This window comes from Oryctolagus cuniculus, chromosome 7, assembly GCF_964237555.1.
Source record: "Oryctolagus cuniculus chromosome 7, mOryCun1.1, whole genome shotgun sequence".
NCBI lineage: Eukaryota > Metazoa > Chordata > Mammalia > Lagomorpha > Leporidae > Oryctolagus > Oryctolagus cuniculus.
In genome coordinates this window covers 147,476,687-147,499,345 of record NC_091438.1, presented here as the reverse complement: position 1 = coordinate 147,499,345, position 22,659 = coordinate 147,476,687, and the positions used below count along the sequence as shown (strand labels likewise).

The 22,659-nt window shown below is 57.2% G+C and overlaps 1 protein-coding gene across 2 annotated transcripts in view; it reads right to left on the bottom strand.

The window, feature by feature from the left end:
• ASAP3 (ArfGAP with SH3 domain, ankyrin repeat and PH domain 3) overlaps positions 1-22,659 on the bottom strand; it is a 50,899-nt gene that overhangs the window by 4,898 nt on the left and 23,342 nt on the right. For both annotated transcript variants that reach the window (XM_051857963.2, XM_051857964.2), the window contains exons 2-19: positions 19,925-19,997; positions 19,688-19,833; positions 16,203-16,277; positions 15,238-15,287; positions 9,333-9,444; positions 9,025-9,110; positions 7,404-7,479; positions 7,148-7,234; positions 6,906-7,015; positions 5,328-5,397; positions 4,934-5,021; positions 3,651-3,699; positions 3,371-3,561; positions 3,156-3,289; positions 2,816-2,910; positions 2,488-2,665; positions 649-734; positions 375-490 (exon numbers count right to left, since the gene is read on the bottom strand). In XM_051857963.2, the coding sequence (XP_051713923.2) occupies positions 375-490; positions 649-734; positions 2,488-2,665; positions 2,816-2,910; positions 3,156-3,289; positions 3,371-3,561; positions 3,651-3,699; positions 4,934-5,021; positions 5,328-5,397; positions 6,906-7,015; positions 7,148-7,234; positions 7,404-7,479; positions 9,025-9,110; positions 9,333-9,444; positions 15,238-15,287; positions 16,203-16,277; positions 19,688-19,833; positions 19,925-19,997 (1,822 nt within the window). The remainder of the gene's footprint in view (positions 1-374; positions 491-648; positions 735-2,487; positions 2,666-2,815; positions 2,911-3,155; positions 3,290-3,370; positions 3,562-3,650; positions 3,700-4,933; positions 5,022-5,327; positions 5,398-6,905; positions 7,016-7,147; positions 7,235-7,403; positions 7,480-9,024; positions 9,111-9,332; positions 9,445-15,237; positions 15,288-16,202; positions 16,278-19,687; positions 19,834-19,924; positions 19,998-22,659) is intronic.

Sequence of the window (22,659 nt, the reverse complement as noted above, 5' to 3'; positions counted from 1 at the left end):
AGAGCTGGCCTGGAAGAGGGGCAACCGGGACAGAATCCGGCACCCCGACCGGGACTAGAACCCGGTGTGCCAGCGCCGCTAGGCGGAGGATTAGCCTAGTGAGCCGCGGCGCCGGCCTCGTCTTATCCTCTTAGCAGGCCTGCCAGGCCCATGGTATTATTCCCATTTCACAGATGAGGAAGCTGAGGTTTAAGAGACGAATGACACACGCCCACGGTCACAGAGCTGGTCAGAAACACGGCAGGATTGGAAGCCAAGCCGCTCAGCACAGTCCGTGCTGGCCATCAGTGCTGTCCGCCTGGGCAGAGGGCAGCAGGTCCCGTCGAAGGCGTGGCCAGGAGTGTGTGTCTGACGGAGGAGGTGTGCGAGCCCACCTGTGCCAGCCACGGCTCTCCCTTTCAGCAGCAGCTTGAGGCAATCTGGCTGGTTGGCAAGGGCCGCGTAGTGCAGAGCGGTGTTCCCGTCGGCAGCCTTGGCGTCCAGGTGACCGCTGTGGGGAGAGGGTTCAGGGAGAAGGAAAGAGGGACAGACAGGGCAGGGGGTCCAAGTCAAGGGGAAAAGAGGGGAGAGAAACGGAGGGGGAGAGTGGGGGAGCGGAGGCAAGGCGGGAACCGCGAGGGGGGCGCACGGCCACGCCAGGGCTCTCACCCGTTCTGGATGATGAACTCCACCAGGGGCAGCGAGGCTGGGCTGGCCACTTGGACGGCCAAGTGCAGGGCGAGCTCTCCGGGTGCCTGGATCCAATCCGCACCTCTGAGTTCCCCCGTCCACCTGCTCTCCCCCAGTACTGCCCTCCTCCTTTTTGTACTGAAGTCAGTAATTTATTTTGAATCCGTGTATCTTTGTAATCGTCCTTTTTTTTTTTTAAAGCTTATTGTTTAAATTTATTTAAAAAATTTAAAAAGCAGCAAGAAAGAGAGGGAGGGAGAAACCGAGAAAGAAGCCGTCCATGGGTTCACCCCTCAAATGCCTGAAGCAGCCAGGACAGGGCCAGGCCGAAGCCAGAGGCCAGGAACTCAGTCCAGGTCTCCCACGTGGGTGGCAGGGGCCCAAGTACCTGAGCCACCACCTGCCGCCTCCCAGGGTGCGCACCAGCAGGGAGCTGGATCAGGAGCAGAGGCGGGACTTGATCCCAGGCAACCCCACAGGGGATGCAGGTGCCCTAAATGAGAGCTCAGCCTGCCGTGACACGATATTACCCTCCCAGACCCTGGGAGATGAGGCTGCTCGGACGGAACTCAGGTGTGGGAGGAAGACAAAGGGCCAGTCTCCCAGGGCTTCCTTCAAGACTTCCTCCTCCGCTGGGGCCGTTGCTGTGGCGCAGCGGGTTAACGCCCTGGCCTGAAGTGCCAGCATCCCATATGGGTGCTGGTTCGAGACCAGGCTGCTCTTTCTCTCTCTCTCTCTAACTCCATCGTTCAAATAAATAAAATAAATCTTTAAGAAAAAAAAAAAGACTTCCTCCTCTGCCTCCAAACCTCCCAAACTTGGTTCTTGGTCCTGGGCTCCTCCCTCTACTTCTACTACCCTGCCCGCAAACCTGTTGCTCACAAGGAGGCTGCTCCAAATTCTTTTTTTTTTTTTAATTTTTTTTTTATTTTTGACAGGCAGAGTGGACAGTGAGAGAGAGAGACAGAGAGAGAAAGGTCTTCCTTTGCCGTTGGTTCACCCTCCAATGGCCGCCGCTGCAGCCGGTGCACCGCGCTGATCCGATGGCAGGAGCCAGGATCCAGGTGCTTTTCCTGGTCTCCCATGGGGTGCAGGGCCCAAGCACCTGGGCCATCCTCCACTGCACTCCCTGGCCATAGCAGAGAGCTGGCCTGGAAGAGGGGCAACCGGGACAGAATCCGGCGCCCCAACCGGGACTAGAACCCGGTGTGCCGGCGCCGCAAGGTGGAGGATTAGCTTATTGAGCCACGGCGCCGGCTGGCTGCTCCAAATTCTTAACCTCACCTGAGTGCTGCACTCCCGCCGTCCAGCGGACGGCCCCCAAGATGTCAGACAGATGGCTCGGAGACAGCCAGTCTTGGATGTCCAACCAGCCAGCGACTCCTGTCCATTTACTCTTTCAAATGCCACCAGTGTCCACTCTCCCCGCTCACAGGTCTGCCCGCTGGGTTAGCCAACACGGGGCCTCCCTGCTTACCCACTGCCAGGACTGTCCAGGTAACAAGACACAAGTATTTCTTGCACACTGACTATGCACACCTATGCATATATGACTCCATTCTCACACTATCGGGGGTGCTGTTGTTAATCCAATTGGCGCAGGGGGAACTGGGGCTCAGAGAAGTTATGTAACCTGCCTGGGATCACAGAGCCAGGAAGACAGGGCCAGGACTCCTGCCCTGCTCTGCTAGACCTGAGCAGAACGCTCTCATTTAGCCCTCTAATGGGCGAGGCCTGCGGTGTGGGAGGTGGGATGGAGGGGAGTAGGAGCTGTTCCTGCAGGAGGACCGGGCAGTGCGTCCACCCAGGGGCTCTCACCTGCCCATCCGGCCCTGGCAGCGGCTGTCCGAAGTCCTGCCGGTTGGCAAAGGCCTCCAGGACCGACAGGAGGTCCCTGTTGCAAATGGCCGTCCGGAGTCTCTGAGGCTCTGGGGTGCAGCGGCGGGCAAACTTGTGTTCCACATACTTGGCCACGATGTAGTCCCTGCGGGTGCTCCTGCCACGGACACCACGGGGTCTCAGACACACGGGGCTGGTTCCATGCTAAGTCCTGGACAGCCCACGCAGGAGCGCTTCTCCGCCCCTCCCAGTCATGTCCGGGAGACTCCCTAGACTTTAACCCAAGGGTCTCCGGGGACTCCCTTACATGTCACTCTCGGCTGTGGGCTTAGGGCTGCGGTGTGAGGGCAGCTGGGCCTCCATGACCTCATTGAAGCGCATGTTTCCGATGTTCAAGGCCAGCTGGGGTCGCAGGGGAATGAAGGGGCAGTGTCAGACTGAGCGGTTAGGACAGCACCCTCCTGGGGTGGGGCTGAACCTCCTGAAGTCCCGCCCCTCGGCCCAGGCCTCGCCCTTGCCCACCCTGGTTCTGGCTCCTGCGGGATTCAGACCACCATGGCCCCGCCCACCTTTGACCCCATGGGCGGAGCCCACTGGCCCCGCCCCACGCCGAGCCGCACCGGCAGCCGGCCCCGCCCCGCCCTCACCAGCAACTCGGATGGGCCCAGCAGGTCCAAGGTGAGGGACTGCATGCGGGAGAAGCGCACGCCCAGCTCGCGGTGGACGCCGGAGCACTGGATGCAGGTGAGCACGCCCAGGTTGGTGCTGAGCCACGTGGGGTCTGCGGAGGAGCGCAGCTGAGCCTGCGGCGCGGGCCCTGCCCTCCCGCCCGGCGCCCCCCCACGCGGCCCGGCGTCCTGACCTGCGGCCCCGCAGTCGCAGCAGTGGCCATTGCCGGGCCGGCTCTTCACCTCGGCGATGAGCAGCTTCGTGAGCTCCTGGGGCTCCGCGTCCAGCCCGGCGCCCGCCCAGGGCCCGGGGCCGCTGCTGGGCTCCCCCAGGAAGGCGCTGCTCAGGGCTTCGTCCTTGCTGTTCTGCAGCACTGACACCCACCTGCGAGATCGGCGGGCGGGGCAGGCGATGGGAGGCTGCGCGGGGGAGGCCGCCCTGCCCACCCGGGGTCAGCGCGCAGGGGCACTCACGCCTCACACTCCTGCTCGTCCTCGGCGTGGAAGTGGTACGTCCGGCTGTCTGTCGGGGAGAGGGGTGCCTGGCTCAGGGCCGGGGCGCCCACCCAAGCCGCTGACTCCAAGTGGGGCTTTTGATCCTTAGGGGTGGAGCTCTCCCAAGCCAGGAGTGCCAGGGGGGTAACTGGGTTCCCCTGAGGCACAGCACCACCCCCAGATCAGAAGCAGGGTCTCCCAAACCCACCGCCGCAGCCACGCTGGCCCCCAGCCTCCTGTCTGGTCTCCCTACTGCCGCCTGTGCCAGCTCCCAGCACGTTCTGCCTGAGGTTCTGCTCTGATCCCACCACTCCTTGCTCCAAGACCCCCTGTGGCTCCCTATTGCCAGGAAATAAAGCCCAAACCTTACAGAGGCATTCGCAGGCACCAAGTCCCGCTGCTCCTACGCAAACTGGCTGGAGCCACTCTCTCGCTTCCATGTCTCTCGTGGTGCCAGTTCTGTCTCCTGAGACCACCCCCCAAGTCCACTCGCTCGTGTCCTTCAAGGCCCAGCTCCAACGCTGCCTCCCACAAGCAGCCTTCCCCGACCCCGCAGCATGGCAGGCCTCCCCTCTCTCCAGTCTCCCGCAGGACCCTATCTGCACCTCTCTCTCTTTTAAATATCTAGTTTATTTATTTGAAAGACAGAGTTGCAGAGAAAGGGAGGGAGGGAGAGAGAGAGGGAAACCTTCTGCTGGGTCACTCCCCAAATGGCCTCAACAGCCAGGGCTGGACCAGACCAAAGCCAGTAGCCAGGAGCTTCTTCCGGGTCTCCCATGTAGGTGCAGGGGCCCGAGCACTTGGGCCATCTTCTGCTGCTTTCCCAGGTGCATTAGCAGGAAGCTGGATCAGAAGTGGAGCAGCCGGGACCTGAGCCAGCGCCCATACGGGATGCTGGCGTCATGGGTGGCGACTTAACCCGCTATGTCACAGCGCCAGCCCCTGCACCTCTCTTCTGGACACATACCCACCCCCCTACAGTCCTGGGTCCCCACCTTACACCTCTGCTGGAGAGCCCTCGGGATCTAGCTTTCTCAGGCGGGCCCCCCTCACACGAGGCCTGGCACCAAAGACTCCAAGGATGAAAAGTGAACAATGGAAGGAAAATTTCTAAAGCCAGGTGACCCAAATCTCCGCAAACACGCTTTACAGGAATAACCAAATCTCACGTGGGAAGTGGGTGCACTTTCCTGTTTAATGGGATGGGAGTGGGGTGAAGCCCTGGGCAGCGAGCTATGTGGGAGGGGACGGGGACCACTCACGGGTCACCAGGTCGAAACACTTTTTGTCCTCAGGGTTTGGCCTCACTTGGCACGTCAGCAGGGTCAGCTTCACTGGGGGCCGGTTTATCTGTGGGAATTTGGGGGACACAGGACGAACACATTACCCTTCAGGTCTCCCAAACTCTTTAGGCCTCCGTCTCTCAAGCTGTAGAGAGGGTATAACACGCCTGCTCCTGCTGTCTCCCCTATCCCAGCACCTCAAACATGAGGAGCGTAGGTTAGGACTTAGGGCGGGGGCTGCGAGTCCCATCCTTCCCTCCACAAGGGGTCTGCACCTCCCCGGGGCCAGGTCTGGGGGCCACCGTAGAAGGAGGCCCGGACACTGGTTGCTCAGACCACCAAGGGGAGGAGCCCCAGCCCCCCAAGGCCTCACCGTGCTGTGCGAGATGGTCAGGCAGCCGTACTTGACCCCACACTTCCTCTTCTGCCAGACTCTCCGGATTCTAGGCCCCAGGGGGATAGAAAGACGGGATCCGAGGCTTACCCTTGACCGCCCTGCCCTCCCCCCACGACGACCTCTAGCCCCACCTTTTCACCCCCATCCCACCCCCAACCCCTCGCTCCCTGGGGACCCCTTTTGATGGAGGAGACAGCGTCCTGTGCTCTGGGAGCTCCCAGTCTGATGGCCAACAGCCCCACCCTGTGCGAATCCTTATGCTAAAGAGGACACTGTGGTTTTGACCTCCGCAGGCGTCCAGTCTAACGGAGGAGACACGACTTCTAGTCTGAAAGGAGGACGGCCTTTCCCACAACAGGTGAACTGTGGTTAAAGACAAGGCAGGATCACTGCTGAGACCCCAAAATAAAATCGGCAAGTCCACAACCCAAAGCTACTTAGCGCTTATCCTGTTAGAGGTAAATATTCATTGGTTTCTTCTTCCATGTTATTCTTCTCGGATAGAAACACGAACACATCGCAAAAGAGCCTTTGTGTTTCAGACTTTTTGTCTTTTTTTCAATTTATTTATTATTTGAGAGGCAGAGTTACAGAGAGAGCGAGAGACAGAGACAGAGGTATTCCATCTACCGGTTTACTCCCCAGATGGCCGCAACACCCAGAGCTGGGCCGATCTGAAGCCAGGAGCCAGGAGCTTCTTCTGAGTCTCCCTCATGGGTGCAGGGACCCAAACACTTAGGCCATCTTCCACTGCTTTCCTAGGCACATTAGCAGGGAGCTAGATCAGAAGTGGAGCAGCCTGGGCTCGAACTGGCACCCATATGGGATGACAGCACTGCAGACAGCGACTCAACCCATTACATCACAGTGCCAGCCCCAACACTTATTTCTAGACCTATTTAGTTTATGGTAGAGGTTAAGAGTGAGGGCACAGGGGCCGGCACTGTGTCACAGCAGGCTAAGCTGCCATCTGCAATGCCAGCATCCTATATGGGTGCCAGTTTGAGTCCTAGTTGCTTCATTTCCAACCCAGCTCTCTGCTATGGCCTGGGAAAGTAGTAGAAGATGTCCCAACTCCTTGGGCCCCACACCCATGTGGGAGACCCAGAAGAAGCTCCTGGCTCCTGGCTATGGCCTGGCCCAGCCTCAGCTGTTACAGCTAGCTGGGAAGAGAACCAGCAGATGGAAGACCTTTCTCTCTGTGTCTCCTCTCTCTCTCTGTAACTCTGACTTTAAAATAAATAAATAAGTCTTTTTAAAAAAAGATTAATACAAATTGTTTTAAAGAGTGAGGGTACAGTCAGGTTCCGTAAACGTTGCTGCTGCTATTTTTCAGGACAAGAACAACTGGTGACCCTAGCAGACGGTCCCATGCCCAGGTGTCCTGGACAGAACTCAGGCTTTCATGACTTTGCGCTGTTGGAGTGGATGGTTCTGGAGCCCCCAGGGTCTGCATGAACTATAAAAATATGCGCTCGTGGGCAGCGACCTCAAACCTGGCACTCCCAGCTGTGCGACTCTGGGTAAGTTACTTAAACTCTCTGCGCCACTTACCCATCACTTTTCTTGTACAGAAAGCCCACCTTCTCCGTCCCAAACTGCTTGTTGCCTTGGTGCTGGTGGATGCTGTAGCCACCGCCTGAGTTCTTCCGGCTCAGGTGCTCCTGTCCTCAGACACAGAGGAGCGCTCAGGGCGTCTGAGTGGGAGGAGCCCTGGGGGCTCTTCCTCCTCTCCCCATGCCCCACACTGGGCCCTGAGGGGAGGGCATTGCTTTTAGGATGGCTCAGGGGCTGACCTCTCTGCTGTCAAGCTGAAGCGACCCTCGGAGGGAGTCCCGGAGCTGGGTCAGCTTCTGTAGCTCCTCCTCCTGGGCTTGATGCAGCTGTGGGACAGAGGTCAGGACCCGTGAGCAGCCAGCAGGTGTGCCGGCCACAGAGCCCAGACCCACGGTCGCAGGGCAGCAGTGCACTCTGTGGGCAGGAGCCAGCACCTCCCCGCCCAAAGGTTTCCCCGGGACAGGGCCACCTGGCCGAGGGCGAGGCCCGACTCACCGTGTGCACTGAGGCCGCCAGCTTCTCGATGAAGGGGGACAGGCTCTGGGCGGCCTTCCAGCCGTCTTGGAAGAAGCTGAGAGGACCAGGGGGCAGAAAAGGGCCCAGAGAGATGAAAATGAGAGATGCACCAGAGTGCAGGAAGGCACTCTCAGGATCACAGGGCGCCTGGGATGACGTAGACTGATGGTCAGGAGTAGGCACTCCAGAGTCCAGTCTCTGGGTTGGGGCTGGGGCCGGCGCTGTGGCTCAGCGGGTAAAGCCCACCACCTGCGAGGCCGGCATCCCATTTGAGCGCCATTTCAAATCCCAGCTGCTCCACTTCTGAACCAGCTCCCTGCTGATACACCAACTTCTTGGGTCCCTGCCAGCCATGTAGGAGACCCGGATGGAGTGTCAAGCTCTCAGCTATGGCCTGGTCTCTGGTTTGGGGCAGGTGTTTAGCCCACAGTTAAGATATCCGGGTCCCACATCGGACTGCGTGAGTTCAATTCCCAGCTCCAGCCTTCCTGTTAATGCAGACCCATGTGGGAACCTCGAGTGGGCTCCTGGCTCCTGGCTCCTGGCCTTGCAGACACCTGGGGAGTAAACCAGCGCATGGGAGCTCTGGATGGCAGCATACCCTCTCTTTCAAAAAATAAATGATATTCAGTTCTTGGGATCGGATTCCTCTTACTAGCTATGTGATTTTGGTAAATGAGCCTGTTTCTCATCTCTACAGTGGGAACACCAGTATCTGCTCCCAGAAGAGTCGGGAGTCTGAGTGAGATCATGTTTGTAAAGAATTCGGTGAGCACTCAACAGAGGAGCTGGGGCAGACATTGGGGTAGAGCAGTTACGCCACCCCTGGAATCCCACGTCGGAATGGAATGCCTAGGACTGAACAAAGCCTCTGCTTCCGAGCTGGCGTCGTGCTAATGTGGTCCCTGGGAGGCAGCAGATGTTGGCTCAGGTACGTAGGTCCCTGCCACTCATGTGGGAGTCTGGATGGAGTTCCTGGCCCTGGCTCTGGCCTGGCCCATTTGGGGAATGAACCAGCGGATGGAAGATGGAACAATGTCTCTCCCCTCCCCCTCTCAATCTGTGCCACTTTGCCTTTCAGATAAAAGAAAAATAAACTAAAATAACATTTAAAAATAAACTTAAGAGGGACTGGCACTGTGGCATAGTGGGTTAAGCTGCTGCCTGCAGTGCCAGCATCCCGTATGAGTGCCAGTTCAATTCCCAGCTGCTCCACTTTTGATCCAGCTCTCTGCCATGGCCTGGGAAAGCTTGGACCCCTGCACCCATGTGGGATACCCAGAAGAAGCTTCTGGCTCCTGGCTTTGCATCAGCTCTGGCCATTGAGTCCATTTGGGGAGTGAAACAGCAGAAGGAAGAACTCTCTCTCAACTCTCCTTCTTCCTCTCTCTCTCTCTCTCTCTCTCTCTCTCTCTAACTCTGCTTTCAAATAAATAAATAAATCTTAAAAAAAAAAAAAAAACACAACAACAACCTAGAGAGGAGCTATGAAAGCACTGCCAACGAGGTCCAGGCAGCCAGAGACTTGGACGTGCAGAGAGTCCGCCAGTCCCTGGAGAGGGCGTGGAGGGTTCGGGCTGGGGGCACAAGAGATACCTACTTGTGCTGGGCGTGGAAGAACTTGATGAGGCTCTGGAGGAAGTCAGGACCTTGCTTCATCTGGCTCTCCCCAGCTTTGAGCAGGTACTGGGAGGAGGATGGGGCAGAACATGTGCTGTGAGCCAAAGCCGGGTCCTGGGCACACGGGCTGTGGCCCCCATCCCAAGCTAATCCTCCTGGCTGGGAGACAGCCCTGGCGACATCCCGCAGGTCCAGGCAGCCGGGACCTGGGCTGCCTGTGACTGGGTCCCTGGGGCTCACAAACAGGAAGACTTATCCCATCCCCAGCCGCACCCCAGCACTCCGTACCTCACACATGTGCAGCTGAAAGATGCGTCGCTCTCTCTGCGTGTCTTGGGCCACCTCCCCCGGGCTCCCTCCAGTCATCCTGGTCCGGTCCCGCTCCTTCTCCAGCCTGGTCCTAGACCCCGAGGAAAGAGAGGCGTGGACCCGTCTCCCAGCCCCTGTATCCCCTGTCTTCGAGACACCTGAGTGAGGGGCCCACCCAATGCAGGAAGCCCTCTTGTGTTTTAGCTGGGAGGCGGGGCTGGGCACGACAGCAAACAAGGCAGATGAGTTGGGGGAAAGACAGGGAGCAAATCAGAGCTGTGCAGAGAGTTAGGGAGAGGAGAACGGAGGGCCTGAACCCATTGAGCTGCTTATGAAGGGCTGGCTACTCTGGGTTCCGCTGCCTGAGAGGTTAACTGGGCAGGGGAAGGGACCTTGTGACAGCCCCGAGGCAGAAGGTCTCAGGGATCGGTGCAGAGATGGAGGGAAGGTGCCCAGACCATGCAGGCCCTGACTCAGGCCATGCTAAGCTTCTTGGTCTTATTTTACTTTTTTCTAATAAATGCCTTTATTTATTTAACAAATATTTTGGATTGTTTATTTATTCAAGAGACAGAGAGAGCTCCTTCTGCTGGTTTACTCCCCAGATGCCTGCAACAGTCAGTGCTGGGCCCAGCCAATGCTGGGAGCCAGGAACTCAATCCAGGTCTCCCACATGAGCAGCAGGAATCCAAGTGCTTGAACTGCTGCCTCCCAGGGTCTGCATTAACAGGAAGCTGGAGCCGGGAGCCAGAGCTGGGAACTGAACCCACAACACTCCCCCAACCCCCCCCCCCCACTCCCCGCCGCACATCTCCAGGGTTGGCAGCTTTCCCTTTGGGGATGGGGGGATCTGTGTGTAAATGGCTTTCCTGGAAAACCCCACGCCCATCAGACCACCACTCGCAGCCAGGAGAGAAGCTGCACTTCTTAGGCTGGGCCCATGTGACCTTGAACCCCAAGCAGAGATGCTGTCTTGCCTAAGGGTGCTCCTCCCAAGGGGGTACTAGCCCTGGGCAAAGAAGACAAAGCCAGAGCGGGGCTCATGGCGGCCCCACTTTAGCCTCCCCGTCTGGAAAATGGGGATCCTCATCTGTATGCACACAGGATGGGGCAGGCAAGAGGCTTAGCACACTGAAGACGCGGCAGCTAGCAGCATCCTCCCGCGGAGCCTCGGTTTTCCCACCTGTAAACCGAGGAAGCACAGCCCCCAGTGAGTTCTCGGGTCCCTTCTGGTACTCTGGGCCCTGCTGAGCTAAGACCGCTGGGAGACTGTGCTGATACACAGAACCCGCCCCTGAGAACAGCAGAGCGGATTTCAACCGTGGGTACACTCTCCAACTGGTCGCAACAGCCAGAGCTGCGCCGATTTGAAGCCAGGAGCTTCTTCCCAGTCTCCCACGTGGGTGCAGGGGCCCAAGGACTTGGGCCATCTTCCACTGCTTTCCCAGGCCACAGCAGAGAGCTGGATTGGAAGTGGAGCAGCCGGGACTTGAACCAGTGCTCATATGGGATGCTGGTGCCACAGGTGGCAGCTTTACCTGCTATGCCACAGCGCCGACCCCTATTATTATTATTTTTTAAATATTTACTTGTGAGGCTGGCACTGTGGCATAGTAGGCTAAGCCTCTACCTGCAGAACTGGCATCCCATGTGGGTGCTGGTTCATGTCCCGGCTGCTCCTCTTCTGATCCAGCTCTCTGCTATGGCAGAGAAAGCAGTGGAAGATGGCCCAAATGCTTGGGCCCCTGCACCCACGTGGGTGACCTGGAAGAAGCTCCTGGCTTCAGATCAGCCCCGCTCTGGCCATTGTGGCCATTTGAGGAGTGAACCAGTGGGTGGAAGACCTTTCTGTCTCTCCCTCTGTCTGTAACTCTGCCTTTTAAATAAATGGGCAGAGCAACAGAGAGAAAGGGAGGGAAGACTTCTCCCATCTGCTGGTTCACTCCTCAAACAGCTGCAACAGCTGGGGGCCAGGCCAGGCTGAAGTCAGGAGTCTGGGTCTCCCACGTGGGTGGCAGGGACCCAAGCACTTGGGTCATTGCTGCCTCCCAGGCTCATTAGCAGGGAGCTGGGCTGGAAGCAGAGCAGTCAGGAACTGAACCAGCGCTCTGACACAGGACATCCCAGTAGTGGCCTAGCCCACCGCACAGCAGTGCCCACCCCTAGATAATCCTTTGTTGTGGGAGCTGCCCTGATAGTCACAGGATGCTTCCAGCACCCTGACCTCCACCCACCAGCTACAGGGGCCACCCCTGTGTGTGAAAACCAGCAACGTCTCCTGAGACGGAGGGTGCAGTGCCGCTCCTGCGTGGGAACCACCGCTCCCTTCATTTCCCCAGAAATAGTTCCTTTGTATTTCTGATAGAGCTGGAGTGGGGACCGATCCTGTGACAGGGCTGGGGAGTGAAGGCAGGTGCCTTCTGGTGGGATGTGAAGAGCGGCCGAGAGGGGAGACACTGGCTGGGCCTGTGGTGTGGCAGCCACATGCCTGGCAGCTCACCAGACAGGGCTGGAGACCGAGAGGACAGACCAGATAAGAGGTGGCGGGGACGTGGGTCAGTAGGAAGCGGTGAGATACATCACGGTACGTCCACATAAGGAATACTACGCAGCTGTGAAGAAGGGGAAGGTGATCTGCATTCCTGACCCGGATGCTGTCTGCATCAGACCCAAAGCAAGCCACAGCATCGCGCAGGGGTGAGAAACCCGGATGCCTGCTCTGAATGGCAGCTCTTCCACTTACTTCACCTTCATATCTTTTTTCTTTTCTTTCTCTCTCTCTCTCTCTTTTATTTATTTGACAGAGTTAGACAGTGAGAGAGAGACAGAGAGAAAGGTCTTCCATTGGTTCATCTCCCAAATGGCCGCTACGGCCGGAGCTACGCTGATCCGAAGCCAGGAGCCAGGTGCTTCCTCCTGGTCTCCCATGCGGGTGCAGGGGCCCAAGACCTCCACTGTCTTCCCGGGCCACAGCAGGGAGCTGGATCGGAAGAGGAGCAACTGGGACTAGAACCCGGAGCCCATATGGGATGCCCGCGCTGCAGGCAGAGGATTAACCAAGTGAGCCACAGCGCCAACCCCTATATATTTTTCTAAGCTTATTTCTCCATTTTGAAAATAAGAATAAGAATGTTACTAGCCCTTGGACGATGGAGCACACGGGAAACACGGACTAAATCCCTGACACATGGAAGTCCTTAACAAACAGCAGGATCACGACGGCGCTGATGATTGCAGGACAAATGGGGATTCCTTTAAAATGTTTTAAAAAGTGTAGGCTACTCCCTTATCATTTTTTTTAATGCTACCGGAGACTAAAAGGCGAAGATTCTTGGCTCGGGGTAAGATGTGCTGTCATGTGCCGTGCCTGGTTTTTTCTGATGAATTCCTTTCTCTGCCTGGGTCCCGTTATCTGAGACTTGTGTTGTGTCTTGTGAGAGACATCAGCATCAGAGCCCACTTCACAGAGGACGATGCCAAGGCCTGGAGGCGGGAGACGACTTGCTCAGATCACCAGCTGCCGGGGGGTCGCTCGGAGCCCATGTCTGGTCCCCTCCTGTGTTCACCTGGTCCTGGTTCTGGCTCCGAGAAGCAGTTGGGCAACACTTGTTGATGCCAGGCGCTTTGTGTGCTTCGTGTGCCCTGTGCTCATTTCACCCCCACATCAGCCCTTGCTCTCTTTCTCTTTCTCTCCCCCTCTCAAATAAATCTTTGGGGAAAAAAAAAAAAACACGCAGAGGGACCCACAGCGACTTGTGGCTTGCTAGTTTCTGGCTGTACCTGGAGCCTGCAAGCAAAGGAATACCCAGTCACCTGCGCCAGGAGACGTGGCTCCGTGGCAGGAGCCAGACCACGTGGCAGACAGAGCCTGGACCCGGCAGGCTTGAGTTCTATCCCAGGCCTTGTCGGTAACTCATTCACCTCGGCCAAAACCCTTTTCCCCATCAATTAAATGGAGAGTTATGCCTCGATGATGCTCCGAGCAGACCCATCTGGGTAGGCCGGCAGGGGGGCTCCTTCTTCCCGCCTGGGAGACCATCCCCGAGAAGCCAAGGCCTCATCCAGGGCAGCTCAGCCACGTGACCCCACAGCCTGCGTCTCCACCGCCAGTCTCAGGGCCTCTGATGCCAGCAGATGGCCATGCCCAGCACAGGCCAGGAGGAGGCACGCGCCCTTCACCCGCACCGGGGTCGGAGGGAGCAGGCATCAGACTGGGGAGGCGCCCGTGGCCTGGGGAGCTGGAGGAACAACAAAAGCTACAGGATCTATGAGTACTTCTTGGAACTGATCCTACAGAAATAATTACAGGTGGGAGCAAATACTTAGTTTGAAGGATGCGGCCCTAATGACACAGGCACATTAAATATGTTCCGGATTAGGCCATAAGAAGATGGTATGATGTGGGAAGATGGTCACGATGTATTTTTGAATGGGAAAAAAAAAAAAAAAAAAAGATTACAAACCAGTAGAGCTGGCCCGTGGCACAGTGGGGTAAGCTGCCAGCATCCCACACTGGGGCGTCAGTTCGAGCCCTGGCTGCTCCACTTCCTTCCAATCCAGCTCCTGGCTTACGTGCCTGCGAGGCAGCAGGCCCAAGTGCTTGGGCCCCAGCCACCTACATGGGAGACCTGGATGGAGTTCCTGGTGCCTGCGATGGCCTGGCCCAGCCTCAGCTGTTGCAGGCAGTTAGGGAGAGAACCAGCAGATGGAAGATCTCTGTCTGTGTCTGTCTTTCTCTCTCTCTCTCAGTTTTATAAAAATATTTCTTTACATGTAGAAAAATAAATGAAAAGTGTTAATTTCTTAGACTTGGTACTTAAAGCTTTTCCAGCCATTTGTGGTTAGTTTCTCCCTGCCTTCCCTTTTTTAATGATAAAATTACAGCACTTCCTTTTCCTTGTGAAAAATACCCAAACGAGAGTGAGTATTAGACAGCCCCCACGTGACCCCAGCCCTCCCCAAGGACGGGTCAGTTTTTCCTCCTTGACTCCTTCACACTTCCTAAGTTATCCATAAACAGCACGCGTGGCTTCGGCAGAACGCAAGAGCAGACGAAACTTCACAAAGTGAGAATGAAATGAGCGCCTGGCTGGGCCATGCAGTCCTCAGACAGCAGAACCGGTGGCAGTGGCGGGGTGGGAGGAGGGGTGGCCCTGGCAGCCCCGCCCTCCTGTCCCCATGAGGGATCTGCAGGGTCACGGGTGCACACAGGAAGCCATTTCCTCCTCTTCATCCAACTGCCCGAGTTCAGAGACCTGCCTCCCGGCAGGGAGCAAAAACTCCAGCACTGCTGCTGCCTGGCTGTGTGGCCTCGGGCAAGCAACTTACCCTCTCTGAGCCCAGTGCTCAGATGTTTGTGCCCTCTCCCAGGCTGGGTGACTGTCAGGGTTAAGTGACAGGCACATGGAAGTGTCCCTTCCCACCTCTGTCCATGCTGGCACTCCAGGCCTGAGGCAGCATCCTGAGGTCCCTTCACGAGGGCTCCCCCTTAGGCCAGCGATGTGGCACAGCGGCTTAAGCTGCCATCTGTGACACTGGCATCCCATATGAGCGCTGCTTCGAGTCCTGGCTGCTCCACTTCCAATCCAGCTCCCTGCTAATGGCCTGGGAGATGGCCCAAGGGCTGCCCCCACAGCGGAAACCTGGATGGAGCTCCTGGCTTCAGCCTAGACCAGGCCTGGCCGTTGCGGCCATTTGGGCAGTGAGCCAGCGACAGCTCTGTCTCTGTAACTCTGCCTTTCAAATAAATAAATAGATTTTTAACAACAAAAACAAGAGCTCCCCCGAGGTGGCCTCACTGCACAGCTCCAGCCGGGCCTGGGTGCAGCCTCCAGTGACGCTGCAGGCAGACAGACGCGGCCCAGCCCCACCCGCGGCCACTTACACCTTGGCTTCGTAGTCCTTCCACGCCTTCTCCAGGTGTTTTCTGGAATCCTGTGGATGACACAAGAGCAAGCTGCCCCACGCATGCTGGGCTCTGGAATCAGCAGGACCCTCTGCTGCTCACAGCCTGGCTCCAACCCATCCCTGCCTCCCAAACAGGGCTGAGCCCCTCCTCCCACCTGGCCTGCGCCTCCCCCCAGCTGCCAAGGTTTGCCGGGCCCTGGCCAGGGGAGCCGGGGGGCCCCCCAGACTCTGCCCCATGTCCTCTTCTGAGAAGACAAAGACTGGGCACGAGGGGGAGCAGGAGACAGTGAAGATCGGACCTCCCCTAACTCTGTCCCGCCATTTCCTCCTGCCCGGTACAAGGTGGAAAGGTTGAGCAACACGCGCACAGGAAGGTTGAGACGACTCTCCAAGACCACACAGCGAGCCAGGGAGACCTGGCGGGCCTCTTCCAGCCGTGAGCGCGCAGCTAAGAAGCCGTCTGTCCGGTCTGGGTGGTTCCCAGGAGAGGGAGCCAGGACGGCTGCCCAGGGAACTTTTCCCATCACCTTGCGTGAGCGCCACTCTGCGTGCAGCCTGGGCCGCCAGGCACAGAGAACGCAGCTCACGGGTGCGATGCGGGATCCCGGACTTCCCACACTGGCTCTTCTACAGCCTGGTTGTGCAAACCCTATCAGTTGACCTGACACCCTGAGCCTCCAGGTCGGAGGGCGGGCCAGCGCTTACAGAACCTCCCTCTGCTCAGGCCAAGACGTGAAGGAGATACTTCACCCCAGGGGCCTGGCACACAGTAGGCCAGCCATCCCAGGCCAACCCCAGGGGCAGCTCCTCCAGCCCTTCCAACCTCAGCAATATTGGGGCCAGGGTGGGGGTCGGCCCTCCTGCCACGGCCAGCCCTCACTCGGCCTCACCCTCGGCCCAGCCCCTCACTCCATCCCTCTGCCACTGCCCAAGTAGACTCACCTGCCGCCCGTCTCTCAGATGCCCCTTCATCAGGCTGTCCAGGGGGAAAGAGACGATGTTGTTCAGATTCTGAACCTGGAAAAAAGCAGAGACCCCATCCCCCAGCTCGGGTGACCGGGTGTCCAGCCCCAAGGGGCTCAGGGCACAGGCAGCTGTGGAAGGAGATGGAGGGGCAGACGGGGAGCAGGGGCTGTCAGAGCCAGCGCCTCACCTCATCACCTCCTGTGCCAGCAGTGCCCCAGGGCCAGTCTCGCCTCTGCTCTCTGCCAGGAGCCCCTGGCTTCTCCCTGCCTCTCTCAGGTCGGCTCACAGTGCATGCTGGAGTTTTGGTCTGGCCAGCTCCTGTCTCCCCTCCTCGTGGTAACAGAACCCCCTCTCCTGTGGGCAGCCCTTTTCCCGTGGTCAAGGCCAAAGCCAGCAGCACCCTTGGACCTCTTGCTAAAATGCCATCTAGGGCACCTGCATCCCACATCAGACTGCCTGGGTTCAAGTCCCACATCGGCTCCCGATTCCACTTTGCTGTTCACGTACATTCTGGGAGACAGCAGTGATGGCTGAAGCGGTTAGGTACCCACTGCCCATGTGGGGAGACCCAGACTGAGTCCCTGGCATTTGGGGAGTAAAGTAGTGGGTAGGAGATCACTCTCTCTAACCAACCCCTGCTGTCTCCCTCCCTCTCTGTCTGCCTCGCAAAAACAACAACAAAAAAAAGTAAATAAGATTTAAAATAATTCTGTTTTTAAAAATTAATGTTGGGGCTGACACTGTGGTGTAATAAGCGAAGCTTCTGCCTGTGGCGCCAGCATCCCCCATGGGTCCCAGCTGCTCCTCTTCCAATGCAGCTCTCTGCTGTGGCCTCAGAAAGCAGTGGAAGATGGCCCAGGTTCCTGGGCCTGTGCACCTCTTTGGGAGACCTGGAAGAAGCTCCTGGCTCCTGGCTTTGGATCGACCCAGCCCAGGTCATTGCGGCCATTTGGGGAATGAACCAGTGGATGGAAGACATCTCTTTCTCTCTCTCTCTCTCTCTCTGTGTGTGTGTGTGTGTGTCTCTGTCTCTGTCTCTACCTCTCTCTTTGTAACTCTGCCTTTCAAAATAAATTTTTTTTTAATTAACCTTGTTAGAATTGAGTTTCTGTCATCTGGCAACTGAGAGGCCTCAACACAGCTTTCAAGGTGCAGCTCAGATCTCCCCTCCTCCAGGAAGCCTCTCCTGCCCACACCTGCCCACTGGCTGACGTCCCCTGTGCACCCTGATAGTGCAAGGCCTGGCCACTTGCTCGGCAAATCCTGCATTCATGCCAGGCTGCTGGAATCGCACGGTGTCCTCTCACAGCTCGGCTCTCATGTCCTCCGCAGAGACCCTGGCCCTCTGAGGCACCGCCCGACTCTCCTGTGTCGCCAGCCCCTGGCACAAAGCCCACTGGCGAGGAGACAATTAGAGAACGCCAGCTCGTCTGAGATGGGGAGAGAAGGTGTTGAAGACAAAGAGGACGTGATTCCACTCAAGTCGCCGGGAAGGGGCAGGGCGGTGTGGCTCGGGCCCGCGGGGAGCGGCTCCAGGGATGCCCCCATTTCTGTATAATGGCGTGCCCAGCCGCCGCACCTGCTCCCAGCCGCCTTAAACCCTCTGGTTACGTCAGTGCCTGATGTGGCGTTGCCTCTGGGACAGAGGTTCTCAGGCTGCCCTGTTCAGGGACTAATCACCGGGAAGTCTGTGTCTGCCCGGTACAGACGCAATCGGTTTTGCCCATGTTGGATCCCCGGTTGGGTGAAAATGCGAAGCGCAACCCGGCAGACATAGCGCCGGCTCCAGGACGACGGCTGGCGGCCTCAGTGAGCACCTACTGCGCACTGGCTGTGCAGCGAGCGATTATCCTGCTTAACGCTCCTTCCCGCCCCGTGAGGCGGGGACACGATGGTCCCAGCGCCACGGATGACAGGCGCTCAGGCAGCAGACTGGCTGATGTGACCCGGGAAGCAGCACAACAGGCAGTCCAAGGCCAGGTGTAACCACCAGGCGCGCTGTCCCCAGGAGGGGAAGCCGCGGGAGCCGGCCTGGGCTGGGAGCCTGGTGCAGGGGAGAGGCGTCCTGGGAAGCCGCACAGCCAGCCCTGTGCTGACTCCCGAGTCAGACAACCTGGGTTGCAGCCAGCCGTAGGGCCTGGGGCAAGCTGCTTAGCCACTTAATCTTCCAGTCTGCAAGGTGGGGACGACAGTAATGCCAGCCCCATGGGGCTGTGCGCCAGGATGCAACTGAGACAACACACGGGAAGGACTGACAGCTGCGGCCACTCACAGGAGGGCTGGTCTCACGGGGGCCTCAAGGCAGGGACTTGAAGGACCGGGGAGGAGGCCAGCACCCAGGTGGCCGCCAGGAAGGAAGCAGAGCCCACCGGGCCATGGACAGGGGCTGAGAGGCCCCTGGAGGTCAGGGCAGCTTCCAGGATTGGAGGCAGGAGCAGGTGCAACGGGAAAGCAGAGCACAAGGAGTGTGTGTGTGGCCCTCCCCCCACCCCCCACCCCTGCCAAAGCCCACCCTTGCATGGGGCTCCTCGCTGCTCCTGGGCAGACAGGAAAAGGAACAGGAAGAGACAGATGAGCAAGAAGCCAGAGAGAGGGGCTGGCCTTGTGGTGCAGCAGGTGAAGCCACCGCCTGTGAAGCTGGCATCCCATGTGGGTGCCGGTTCGAGACCCAGCTTGTCCACTTCCAATTCCAGCTCCCTATTAATGCACCTAGGAAAGCAGGGAAGATGGCCCAAGTGCTTGGGACCCTGTACCTGTGTAGGAGACTCAGAGGAGCTCCCGGTTCATTGCTTTCAGACCTGCCCCAGCTCCAGCCATTGTGGTGGTCTGGGGAGTGAACAGAGGGTAGAAGATCTCTCTCTCTCTTTCACTCTCTCTCTCCTTCTCTCTCTCTCCCTCTCACTAACCTTGCCTTTCAAATGAATAAATAAAATCTTTAAACAACAACAAAAAAAGCTGGAGAGAGGCTGGCGCCGCCACACCGGGTTCTAGTCCCGATCGGGGCACCAGATTCTGTCTCGGTTGCCCCTCTTCCAGGCCAGCTCTCTGCTGTGGCCCAGGAAGGCAGTGGAGGATGGCCCAGGTCCTTGGGCCCTGCACCCGCATGGGAGACCAGAAGGAAGTACCTGGCTCCTGGCTTCGGATTGGCGCAGTGCGCTGGCTGCAGCGCGCCAGCTGTAGTGGCCATTTGGGGAGTGGACCAGTGGAAGGAAGACCTTTTTCTCTGTTTCTCTCTCTCTCACTGTCTAACTCTGCCTGTCAAAAAAAAAAAAAAAAAAAAAAAAAAAAAAAAAGGCTGGAGAGAAAGGAGAATGCAAAAGGTGAGTGGGGCTGGAAAAAGGTCTCTGGTCAGGGGCCAGTGGTTGGGGCAAACCAACCCTTTCATGGTCAAGTTCTTCAGACCCCTGGATTTACTGGCAGCTTGGGCTGAGGGTCGGCTGAGGAAGGAGCAGGGGCCTCACCAGGTTCTTGAAGAGTGCGGCCACCTCGCGGGTGAACACGGCCAAGTTCAGGAAGCCCGTGGACAGCTCGTGGCTGCTCTGGGACAGGTGGCTGTTGCCCAAGGCCTCCACGGCCTCCCGGTACTGCTCCTCGTTCTCCACGTGGCCTGCAGAGGCAGGAGGGAGCCTGGAGTTTGCCCGGGGCCGGGCTGGGCAGGGGGCTGCCGGGGCAGACAGGGCACTGAGCAGCTCACTCACCAAGGCCAGAGCTGTGGATGGCCCGCACCGCCTTCTTGATTCTCTGCAGGATGGCCTGGTCTCCCTCCAGGATCTGGAAGCAAATGTGGACACAGCGTCAGGGGACAGAGCCAGGGGCAGGGCCCTTGCTACCAGGGCCCCGAGGCCATGGTCTCACCCCGCCCACACACACAGTGCTTTGCTGTACCTGTGCCCCCAGCACACAGACTTCATGGAAGCCATGGACCAGTCTCCCTCCTCCAGGAAGAGTACGGACTTTTCTCCCAATGCCAGTGCAGGCCAAGGAAATGAGTGATCCAAAGGCCTGGGGCCTGGCAGGTTGTGCAAGGCTTGATTTTTTTTTTTTTTAAGATTTATTTCTGTTTATTTGAAAGTTACAGAGAAGGGCTGGCGCTGTCACCTGCAATGCCGGCATCACACATGGGCACCAGTTCATGTCCTGGCTGTTCCACTTCCAATCCAGCTCCCTGCTAATGCACCTGGGAAAGCAGCAGAAGATGGCACAAGTGCTTGGGCCCCTGCACCCTGCACCCACATTAGAGACTCAGAAGAAGCTCCTGGCTCCTGGCATTGTTGGTCTGGCTGTTGTGGCCATTTGGGGAGTGAACCAGCAGATGGGAGATCTCTTTCTCTCTCTGTAACCCTGCCCTTCAAATACATAATTCTTCTTCTTTTTTTTTTTTTTTAAAGAAAGTTGCAGAAGCAGACACAGAGCACTCCTGCGTCCATCCATAAGATGTGGGGTAACGCCCACCGCCCAGGGCACAGGCAGGAGTGCCCTTGGGAGATGGCGCACAGAAAGCACTGAGCTCGGGGCTGGGCACGGGGCGTCCTCAGTGAACAGGACCTACGCCCATTACCATCAGCCCCGGAAGGCACCATCACTTGCTGGGTACTTTTCCAACAGGGACTGCAAAGTACACATTGCCCTCCCTGGGTACGAACTGGAGATGCGTTCACTACTGGGACCAGTGAAGGCTCATCCCAGGGCCGAAGACCTGAGATGCTTCCTGCTGGGTGAGGGTGTGCACAGTGCTATGATTCCAAAGACCCACGTGGGAAATGCATTTGCCAAACCTTTTAGTCCCACACGGAAACCTGCAAAGCTACAAGGGGATTAATTTAAGAAGCTACAAGGGGTTTTCAAAAGCTTGTGGAGGTGCCGGTGTTGTGACACAATGGGTTAATTAGCCACTCGTGACACTGGAATCCCCTGTCGGAGTGCTGGTTCAAGCCCCAGCTGCTCCACTTCTGATCCGGCATCTTGATAATGTGCCTAGGAAAGCAGCAGCAGATGGCCCAAGTGCTTGGATCCCCGCCACCCACATGGGACCCCCGGATGGAGTTCCTCACTCCTGGCATCAGCCTGGCCCTGGTTGTTGCAGCCATTTGGGGAACGAAGCAGCAGACGGAAGATCTCTGTCTCTATTTCTCCCCATCTCTCTGTCACTCTCTCTTTCAAATAAATAAATGAATCTTTTGTAAAAAGTTAATAGAAAATGTGTATCATAAAAAATTTATGCATGGATTCCAAAAATTCTTTTAAAAGATTTATTTATTTATTTGAAAGACAGACTTACAGAGAGAGAAGGAGAGACAGAGAGAGATCTTCCACCCACTGGTTCACTCCTCCAATGACCGCAACAGCCAGGGCTGTGCCAGGCCAAAATCAGAAGCCAGGAGCTTCTTCCAGGTCTCCCACGTGGGTACAGGGGCCCAAGCACTTGGGCCACCTGCCACTACTTTCCTATGGGCATTAGCAGGGAGCTAGATTGGAAGTGGAACAGCCAGGACTTGAATCTGTGCCCACATGGGATACCAGCACCGCAGGCCGGGACTCTAATCTACTGAACCACAGCACTGGCCCCCATACCAAAATTTTTTGCACCCAAGTTAACTTATCTCCTAATTCCATTTTTCCATATACTTTATTTTTTTTTAAGTTTTATTTATTTAAAAGTCAGAGTTACAGAGGAGAGGCCGAGGCAAGGGGAGGGGGGCGGAGAGAAAGGTATCTTCCATCTACTGGTTCACTCCCCAGATGGCTCCAACATTCAAGACTGGCCCAGGCAGAAGCCAGGAGCCTCATGCAGGTCTCCCACGTGGGTGCAGGGGCCCACACACTTGGGTCATCCTCCGCTGCTTTCCCAGATGCATTAGCAGGGACCTGGATTGGAAGTGGAGCAGCTGGGACTTGACCTGGTGCCCATATGGGATGCCAGCACTGCAGGCGGCGGTTGTACCTGCTACGCCACAGCACCAGCCCCTTTTCATATACTTTCTAAAGTGCAGTGTGAGTTCAAGGTCAAAGATAGTGCAGGCTAAAGATAGGGACAGCTTCCAAAGAGGTCCAGAAACCTCCCTAGAGGGCATGCCCGTGTGCCTAACATACAGAAGGTGCTCAATAAATGTTTACTGACATGAACAATGGTTTGCAAAGTGCATCTGTTGACAGCAGAGAAGGCTGGATGTACGAGTGTATGGGGACTCTATACTTTCCACTCAACATTGCTTGAATCTAAAGCCACTCTTAAAATACAGTTTATTTTTTAAAAATAAATAAAAAGAAATGGTAGGGTACCCTCTTGTACCCCCTCCTCTGACTAGGATGAACACGTGATGTCTGGAGCTCAGGAAGCCTTCCTGGTCCATGAGGCAGTAGCTGTTTATTGTGGAGGGGGTGGAGCCAACAACAGAATATCTACCCGTGGGGACTGGGAACCACCAGCCTATTA